Below are 10279 nucleotides of genomic sequence, written 5' to 3' on the forward strand. Positions count from 1 at the left end.
CCCCCCCCCCCCATTCAGGAGCCCTCCGTGCCCACCCCACCCCCTCCAGCGCTGTCCACTCTCCGTCTCTTCCTGTCCAGGGGCCAGTTCGAGGGGCGTGCGGTAGCTGTGAAGCGGCTGCTCCGGGAGTGTTTCAGCCTGGTGCAGCGGGAGGTGCAGCTACTCCAGGAGTCCGACGCCCACCCCGGAGTCCTGCGTTATTTCTGCACGGAGCGGGGACCCCAGTTCCACTACATTGCTTTGGAGCTGTGCGAGGCCACCCTGAAAGAGGTGAGCCCAACACCGGTGGGGTCTGGACCCTGTCTGTCCCTTTCACGGTTAGATTTAGGAAGGTGGCTTCCCTAAAAACCCCAATTTAGGCGGTACGAGAAAGTGCCTTCATATATCTCATTCAGCCCTTTAAAACAACCTGGAAAGGTAAAAAAGACACAATATTTTACAGCTGCAAAATCTAAGGTAGGGGCAGCTAGGGAGCTCGTTGGATAGAGAGCCAGGCTTAGAGATGGGAGGTCCTGGGTTCAAATGTGGCCTCAGACACTTCCTAGCTGTGTGATCCTGGGCAAGTCACTTAATCTCTATTGCCTCACCCATACTGCTCTGCTGCCTTGGAACCAGCACACAGAATTTATTCTAAACTGGAAGGCAAGGGCTTTAATTTTTTTTTAAGATTTTAAAACTTGGGACAGCTAGGGAGTTCAGTGGAAGAGAACCAAGCCTGGAATTGGGAGGATCTGGGTTCAACTGTGGCCTCAGATACTTCCTAGCTGTGTGACCCTGGGCAAGTCATTTGACCTCATTGCCTAGCCCTTACCATTCTTCTGCCTTGGAACCAATATAGTGTTGGTTCTAAGATGGAAAGTAAAGGTTTGAAAAAAATAAGAAAAGAAAGGCTACAAAGTGCTTCCTCTCTTTTTAATTATTTCCTACTTATCCTGTATATAGCTTGCTTTGTATACAATCATTTTCTTGCGGTCTCTCCAGTTAGACTGTGAGCTTCTTGAGGGCATGGGTGGTCTTTTGCCTCTTTTTGAATCCCCCGTGCTTAACATAGTGCCTTGCACAAAGCAGGCACTTAATATTGAATGAATGAATGAAGATGCCAATCAGAAAGCATTTAAGGGCCTACTGTGTGCCTGGCACTGTGCTAGGCACTTGGGATTCAAATATAAAGATTGAAACAATCCTCCTTCTCAAGGAACTTACATTCTATTGAGAGTGACAAGTGCGTATGTGTAAGCATATACATGATAAACATAAAAGTTAATATGCTATAAATAAATACAAGGTAGCTTGACATAAGGGAGTATGGGAGGGAGGGAACTAGCAGTTGTAGGACAGCAGGAAAGGCTTCAGGTAAGAAGGGTTGCTTAGGCTACATCTTGGAGAGAGGGATTCTAGGGCAGAGGAAAGGAAGAAGTGCCTGGCCACTCACTTTGCATTGTTGATTTTATTTGACTTTTTAATTCATTTAAAGGGATCAGGGGGATTGTTTGTTGGAAAGTATCAAAACAAAATACATTTAGATTTGCACTGAAAATAAAGTTTTAAAATAGCAGCCCCATCCCACCTCCCAAAAAAAGAAAAAAAAAAAAAAAAAAGCAAAGAAATGAGCTAGTTGTGGTGTAGTGTGAGTGGAAAAAAATGCTGGAAGTGGAAGTAGAGAACTGGTATTTGAGTCCCAGCTCTGCTGGTGACTGTATGACCTTAGAGCAGGCACTATACCTCCTTTGGCCTCAGTTTCTCCAATTCTAAAATGAGAGGATTGAACAAGATTGACCTTTGAGATTTCTTTCATCTTTTATCCTAGGCAAGAGCTGGTACTGGAGATCAGATGATAAATTGTGGATGTTTTAGAGCCAGAAGGGCCATTAGAGATCATCTATTTTAAGTCTCTCTCTTTTTTTAATAAATGAGGAAACTGAGGCCTAGTGAAGGGAACTTGGATTCACAATTTCAGTGAATTGAACACTTCTTCCAGATTTACTATGTACTAGGTCTAGTACTAAGTGCTGGGGATACAAATACAAGTCAACAAGACAGTCTCTGTCTTTAAAGAGATTTCATTCTAATAGGAGAAGAAAACATGTAAAAAGGGAGTTGAATTTTATTTATTAAGCATCTACCATACCCCACACATTGTGTTAACCTTAGTTTTCTCCCTAATCCTTTTTTTTGTTGTTCTTTGTACATTGAAATGTTCACGTTTGTTGACAAATGACCATAATAATTGATGTAGCTACTCAGAACAGTAGATAGAGCCCTGGACTTGGAGTCAGGGAGATTTCAGTTCAAATCCTCCCCAGACATATATCATCTAGACTAGTGATTCCCAAAGTGGGCGCTAGCACCCCCTGGTGGGTGCTGCAGCGATCCAGGGGCAGGGTGGTGGTGATGGCCACAGGTACATTTATCTTTCCTATTAATTGCTATTAAAATTTTTAAAAATTAATTTCCAGGGAGCTAAGTAATATTTTTTCTGGAAATGGGGCAGTAGGCCAAAAAAGTTTGGGAACCACTGGTCTAGACAAAATCACTTGCCTTTTAGGTACCTTGGTTTCCCCATTTGTAAACAGGGAATAATAATAGCACCTATCTCATAAGGTTGTTGGGAGAATTAAATGACTTAAAGTGTTTTACAAACCTTAAAGTGCTATATAAATGCATTATTATTTTTTAAACCCTTGCCTTTCATTTTGTTATTTTTTAAACCCTTACTTTCTGTCTTAGAATTAATATTATGTATTTGTTCCAAGGCAGAAGAGCAGTAAAAGGCTAGGCAATGAGGGTTAAATGACTTGCCCAGGGTCACACAGCTGGGAAGTGGCTGAGCCCAGATTTGAACCCAAGACCACCTGTCTCTAGGCCTAGCCATCAACCCACTGAGCTACCCAGCTGCCCCCTTACCTTCCATTTTAGAATCAATACTGTGCATTGGTTCCAAGGCAGAAGAGAGGTAAGGGCTAAATGGGGGTTAAATGACTTGCCCAGAGTCATACAACTAGAAAATGTCTGAAGCCAGATTTGAACCCAGGACCTCCCATATCTAGGCCTGGCTGTCCAACCATTCAGCCACCTAGCTGCCCTATTAATTTTTTTAAAGGCAAAAAATTTACCCAAGGTGACACAACTCATTAGTGATAGAGCTAAGAATCTCTCTTAATCTCTGTTTATAAAGTGTCCTGATTTAGCCAATGACTTTTTTTGGGTCACTTTTGAATTAATAAGGTGACATGTGAATGAAGATGTCCAGGAAGGAGCTGGCCATTTGGGACTAAAACTTATAATGGAGATATAGATTTGGGAATTATCCAGTTATCCGTAAAAGGTTTAAATCCTGGGTGTGGATTCAGTCACTGAGAGAACAAAGGAGAGGCTGAGAGAACTGGGCCCTGCTTAGATGGTGGAAGAGAGTCAGAGATGGAGGGAGGGAAAGGAGAGTCAAGAGGGGAAGAGATGGTTCCTAGGAAGGGAGGCTCATCGGTATCTGACCGCAAGATTGAGATGTATCACGTTACAGAGACAGTGAGAAAGAGGAGCCCAGAGGAGGAAGAGTTTCACTTGGTTGATGGTTCGGATGGAAGTGGGATCATAGCTATTAAAGGGAAGGTGAAGAAATAAAGGTGTTTTTGCCCATCATCTCAATCAGCAAGCTTAGCCATGAAAGGGAAGGTCTCTCCACCTCTCCATGATTTAAAGGATATCACCCTTACCTTTTTTTTTTAAACCCTTACCTTTTGTCTTAGAATCAATACTGTGTATCAATTCCAAAGCAGAACAATAAGGGTTAAGTGACTTGCCCAGGGTCACACAGCTAGGAAGTGTCTGAGGCCAGATTTGAACCTAGGACTCCCATCTCTGGGCCTGAATCTCTATCCACAGAGCCCTTTGGCTTTATTGTAAGGGAATCCAGGAGTGCTCTCTAAGTTGAGAATCTTGCCAGTAGGAATGAGTCATTCACTCAGGTTTGGTTTCTGTGTCTGATGATTTTGCCTCAAGGTTTTTCATTGTTCCAGTGAGAGTTCATTCCTATGGGAGGAAGGTATAAGGAGAAATGAACAGTAAAATTTATTTTTAAAAGGAAATAAAAATATGGAGATGATAGCTGTTTTTCTTTTAACATCTTGGTGCCCCTCTCTCCTCAGTATGTTGAAAATCCTGCCCTGGATCGCTTGGGCCTTGAGCCAGTGACCCTGTTATACCAGCTGATGTCGGGCTTGGTCCATTTACACTCTCTGAACATAGGTATGGGAGGTTTAATACCCCAATGCTTACTCTCCTCCAGAACCAATGTTCCCTGGCCTCCCCTGAACCCCAGCAGGACGCCCCTCTTTTCATGCCAGTCCAACACTACCCACTCTGGCCAGACCCTCTCATTCCCAGTCTCTCTTCCTCTGTGCTCCTTAGTCCACCGAGACCTGAAGCCCTGTAATATCCTCATCACTGGGCCCGACAGCCAGGGCCGGCGCCGAGCTGTCCTCTCTGACTTTGGCCTCTGCAAGAAACTGCCAGCTGGACGGCACACCTTCAGTCTCTGCTCTGGCATCCCAGGCACTGAGGGCTGGATTGCCCCAGAGCTCCTGCAGGACGAACCCCCAGAAAGCCCTGTGAGTGCATTTGACCCTGTCTTACAGTCATGTGGAAGGGCAGAAAATTCCCATATGGCTAGTGGCTGTACTGCTGGATGCCTGGGGTTCTTTGGCCTCAGGGTCATACATCAGTTCCTTTCCCAGGGTTCCAGACTGGTCATTATGCCAAAAAGCATTTATCAGGTTCCTCCTATGTGCACTGTGCTAAGCTCAGGAGGGTACAAAGAGGCAAAAGACAGTTCCTGCTCTCAAGGAGCTCATAGTCTGATGGGCAGACAAGCAGCAAACAACTGTGTACAAATAAGAGATACAGGAGAAACTGGAGAAAAGCAAAAGGGAATGCACTAGCATTAAGGGGATTGGAAAAGGCTTTTTGTTAAAGATGCTATTTTTTCCTCTTTTTTAAAAAAAACTTTACTTTCTATCCTTCAATCAGTATTGTGTATTGATTGGTTCCAAGGCAGAAGAGGGGTAAGGGCTAGGCAATTGGTGGGGTGGGGAGGGGAGATGTTAAGTGATTTGCTAGAAAGCATCTGAGGCCAAATTTGAATCCAGGACCTCCTATCTCTACCCTGACTCTCAATCCACTGAACCACCCAGCTGCCTCCAAAGGTAGTATTTCTTGAAGGAAGCCTGGAGGCAGAAATGTGGATGGAAAAAATTCCAGGCATGGGGGAACAGCTGGTATAAATGCTTTAAGCCTCAGATTTTTCCTTCCTTTCCCACCACTGGCAAATCCTCTGAAAGCCAGCTTCTTTGTAAAATGAAGGGGGTTGGACTCAGTGGCCTTTACTATCTTTTCTTGCTCCACATCTATGAACCTTAGGGATGTAGAGCAAGAAAAGATAGTAAAGCCCAACTGTGAATGGAATTCTGGACTAAGGTCTTTATGTCACACTAGAAAATCTCCCCTCACATCATCTTTTCTCTCTGGTTCCTAAATACTTCCACACTCCTTTCCCAGTGTCCTTCCAATCCCTCCTATATTCCTGTCTTTCTTCCTTATGAGATAACAGAAAAATGTCCAGTTTATTTGGCATATTGTCCTGGATCCAAAATTAGGCATAGAAATGAGAGATCTATGATGGATCAAGTTATTTGTGTAGGTGCAGGGGAAAACCTGAACCAGTTGTGGGATTAGCTTGGAAAAGCTTTTTGGGCTAAGCCCCATCTTCTCTCATCCTTGCATTGTGTCCTCAGACCTGCGCCGTGGACATCTTCTCAGCAGGCTTGGTGTTTTACTACGTTCTCTCAAGCGGGGGGCACCCATTTGGGGACAGCCTTCACCGGCAGGCCAACATCCTTGCTGGGGCCTCTCACATGGACCACTTTGAAGAGGAGACCCACGGTGAGCAAATATCAGGAGAGGAGACTATGTCCAGAGCCCTTTCCTCCTTCCTCCCAACATCTTGTTGACCTGGGGATAGAGAGCCGGAGATGGGAGATGGAAAGGGAAGGGAAGTGAGGGAAGACCAAATTAGTTCTGACAGTCATTCCTTCTACAGAAAAGATAATTGCTAAAGAATTGGTGGAGGCTATGTTGAGTTCTCAGCCCCAGCTTCGGCCTTCAGCCCAGTTTGTGCTGGCCCATCCCTTCTTTTGGAGCCGAGCCAAGGAACTTCAGTTCTTCCAGGTAAAAGAGGCAGCTACACCCAAGCAGGGAGAAAAATCCTTGGGGAAAGAGGTGTTAAAATGGTTTTGGTCCTGGAGACATGGGACTTTCCTAGAACTGGCTCTCCAAGAGCCTCCAGCTGGCACAGAACCTATCTGTGAGAAAAAGTGGGTGGCATCCTCCCACTTTCAGATCCACTCCTGGAGGGGTGTAGACCGAGGCCAGGATTTGGGGGAGGATACCCTGGAAAACCTACCCAAAACTCCAGTAATGGATCTTGGTGCTAAAAAGCTGATACCTAGCCAGTTAAAACCAACTTGGGCCAGGTTAGGAGAGCTTCTCTGCCTTCTCCTCCATCCCCAGACATTCTTTTTGTGACTTTTTGCCCCTCATGGTTGCCCTGAATAGTCTTGTGCCTTTAGTGGTTAGAGGAAGGGGCACAGAGAAGCTGAGGTTTCATTCCCCATCGGCCACAAAAGGTCAGTAGCCCAGCTTTCATGGGCCATGTGGCCTCTGGCCCATGGGATGGAGTAGGTGATGCCTGTGGAGATGGAGAGAAAGGAGCAGGAGCATTGACAGCTGATGTGTCTGTTGTATAAATAGAAAATTTGTCCCCCTGAAATACATTACCCAGCATCCCTTTCCTTTTCGTCCCCAAGTTGCACACTTACACTGTATAGATAAATGTGGGTATGGCAGGCCCTTGCTCTCTTCTCCCCCATGCATGGTCTGGAAAGCTTCTCTTTACTAAGGCTATCATTTTCCTTTACTTTAAGTTATTAATAAATCTTATAAAAGTATAATACTTGGAGTATTGGATATTAATTTTTAATCTTACACTGTTAGGTCTTGCAGACTTGCAAATGTACTTTACATACCTCATGTTATTTGATCCTCATAAAGACCCCAATTATTATACCCATTTTCCAAGAGGAAAGGTTATAGGAGAGGACTGGGATCACAAAGCTAGTAAATGTCTTGAGGTGGGATTTGAATTCAGGTCTTCTTGATTCCAAGTTCAAGGCTCTCTATCCACTATCCCAAGATACCTCTAGTGAGCTTGTGCCAGTTGTTAGTTGCCTGGTCTCCAGCCTCCCATGAAAGTGAGTGGTCTGAAAGACTATGTTAAATATGGCATTGGTCTATACCAAACCCCAACCATTTGTAATCAAATTTGTAATCAATCATCAGTGTAATCTCCTATGTTTTCTTTCTGACTAGGAAAAAAACACAGACATATCAATTGAGGAGCACAAGATTTAGAGTTGGGGGGAATCTTATAGAACAGTATGTTTCTGGGGCAAGTAGGCAGCTCAGTGGTTTGAGAGCCAATTCTGGAGAGGGGAGATCCTGGGTTCAAATCTGGCCTCAGACACTACTTCCTGTGTGTCCCTGGGCAAGTCACTGAATCCCAATTATCCAGTCCTTACTATTCTACTGCCTTGGAACCATTACTTGGTTTTGATTCTGAGACAGAAGATAAGTTTTAAAAAACAAAACTGTTTCCATCAGCCACAGGTGGGAAACAAAAAACCTAGTCTTTAAAAAAAAAAAAAAGTAGGTAGAGAGGGATAGAGAGACAGAGGTTTTTTCCCACACCTTGGTCTGAATAGAGAAGTCAGTCTGTGCTACAGAGGAAGAAAGGCCATTCAAAGACAAGGCTCACCACAGTTTGGCCCCATTTTAGCCAGAGAAAAATCCCACTACTCCCCTGCAAAAGTTTTTACCTCTATATTCAGGAAAACTTCTGAAACGGGACCAGAATACAAGGTTCATTTCATTTCTCAACCTTCTATTCATGTGTTTCTTTGATACAAATAACCTTTTTAAAGTTACATTTGTCATCCTTCATTCTCAGAACAATCATTTCTCTTTTACCCTGACTCTCGAGACACTCGCTGTCTTGTAACAAAATAAAACCATTTGGGCAATGCCAGTAAACCTTTTAGACAATGCCAAGACAGGGAGGTGACCTGTTTAGTAGATTATACGTTCTACTTCCATAGTTCTCCCCTCTCCAGAGAGGAAGGTGTCTCTGTTCTCCAGGAAATGGTTCATTACAGTTGCTTTCAGATGTTATCATTTATCTTATCGTTCTCAGGATTGCCATTCTCTTGGTTCCTTCTCCTCTCTGCACCAGGCTGAGAACACATATTTCTCAATTCTCTCAATTCCTTAACTTTGTTATTTCTTACCAGATGATACTGCTGGATATGGACATGCCCCAATTAATGGATGTCCATTTCTCCCTTGAAGTTTTTTACTATTCCACCTAATACCACCATGAACATTTTATTGTCCGTTTCCTCTATCGATCTTGAGCGACATGCCCAGTGGTACAATTGCTGGGTCAGTGGCTTCTCATATAATGGGTCAGCGGTTTCTGCCTTGTTCATCTATCCAAATTCTACCCATCTCTAGAGACTCATCTTGGTTTCACTTCCTCATTTCTGTAACCTTCCAGGCTTTCTCTCTTCTCTTAACTTCTGCGGCACTGAAGCCCGCAGAGCAGCACGTGCTTGTCTATCGGTCTTAGACGGGCCCACACAGCGTCTTCTCATCTCCTCCGATCAGATGAAAACACCTTAAAGGTAAGAGGAGCCCTCTGGGCCAGGAGCTCACCGTCGCCGTGTCTGTTGGCTCTAGGACGTCAGTGACCGAGTGGAGAAGGAGGCCTCGGAAGGACCTTTGGTGACGGCTCTGGAAGCCGGAGGCAGGATCGTGGTCAGACAGAACTGGCACAGCTGCATCTCTGGACCACTGCAGTCAGGTGGGGAGGACTAGACAGAGTTTCTTGGCTGGGCCTCCCTCATCCAGAGAACTGAGGACTGAGGCTGGTTCTCTTGGGCCAGGCCCAATACTCGAGGCTGTCCCCTCCACACACATCTTCCCATTCCTTTCCCTGCCCAGGCCGATGCAGGTCTCTGGCTGCTTCCCCTCCTTTCTCCCTTTTCTCTTTAGACCCGACCCCATACCAACTCCCGTGTCTCCTTCCCCCCCCTCAGACCTGAGAAAGTTCCGATCATACAAAGGGACATCCGTTCGTGATCTTCTCCGGGCCATGAGAAACAAGGTATGGGTTTTCTTTTTATTCTTTCTTTTTAAAAAGCCCTTCCCTTTTGTATTAGATCAATACTATGTATTGGCTCCAAGGCAGAAGAGTAGTAAGGGTAGACAATGGGGGTCAAGTGACTTGCCCAGGGTCACACAGCTGGGAAGTGTCTGAGGCCACATTTGAACCCAGGACTTCCTGTCTCTAGGCCTGACTCTCAATCCACTGAGGCACTTAGCTGTGTGGATCTCTCAGAAGGGGCCTAAGGTGAGAGACTAGTCCCTAGTTACAGACACCTGCTTCGGGTTAGAGGCCTCGGCTGAGGCTGGCTCTCTCTTTCCTTCCCCCAGAGGCATCACTACCAGGAGCTGCCTGCGGAGGTGAGGCAGGCGCTTGGCCAGGTGCCTGAGGAGTTTGTCCAGTACTTTACCTCCCGCTTCCCTCGGCTGCTCCTGCACACACACAAGGCCATGAGCAGCTGCGCATCCGAGAGCCTTTTCCAGCCCTACTACAAAACAGAGGGCCCGGGGGGTGAAAAAGAAAAGGCCCCGGCCTGCAGAGGAAGTGGCCGACAGAGGCCCTGACGAGGTCAGCTGTGGGAAAGCCGTCTGCCAGGCACGGGACGGGTGAGAGGAGCATCCTGGGGGTGGTCCAACGGCCACGGCACCCAGGCACTAAGTCACCCATTCTGGGGGCTTCTCCCAGATCCCGAGAGCACAGCCAGAGCCCTTGAGGACCCAGAGCCCTCTTCTCTCAGGCCAACTCAGGGGACATCTCTCGTGCCTCTTCCTAGCTGGCGTGTGACCTCTTCCCTCCCCCTCCCTTCCCCCTGAGCCCTCTCAGCTCCACCACACTGCCGGATGGCTACCTAATCATTATATTATTGTTAAGAGAACACTGCTGCAATGCGTGACTTCCCATGGAATACCATGAGCCGAGGACAGCAAGCCAGAATTCACACCTCCATTTTGTAGATTAGAAGCCAAGCCTCAGGCTTTCACTCCCTAATGTGCCGGGCTGCCTCCCAGA

At 46.0% G+C, this 10279-nt stretch overlaps 1 protein-coding gene across 1 annotated transcript in view; it reads left to right on the top strand.

The window, feature by feature from the left end:
• Nucleotides 1-9834, top strand: part of ERN2 (endoplasmic reticulum to nucleus signaling 2) — a 28417-nt gene extending 18583 nt beyond the window's left edge. The window contains 8 exon segments of the mRNA XM_044657299.1: nucleotides 81-270; nucleotides 4143-4242; nucleotides 4405-4604; nucleotides 5787-5934; nucleotides 6092-6219; nucleotides 8845-8968; nucleotides 9204-9271; nucleotides 9601-9834. Coding sequence (XP_044513234.1) covers nucleotides 81-270; nucleotides 4143-4242; nucleotides 4405-4604; nucleotides 5787-5934; nucleotides 6092-6219; nucleotides 8845-8968; nucleotides 9204-9271; nucleotides 9601-9834 — 1192 coding nt within the window.
• Nucleotides 9835-10279: the final 445 nt, after the last annotated feature.

This window comes from Gracilinanus agilis, chromosome 1 (assembly GCF_016433145.1).
Source record: "Gracilinanus agilis isolate LMUSP501 chromosome 1, AgileGrace, whole genome shotgun sequence".
NCBI lineage: Eukaryota > Metazoa > Chordata > Mammalia > Didelphimorphia > Didelphidae > Gracilinanus > Gracilinanus agilis.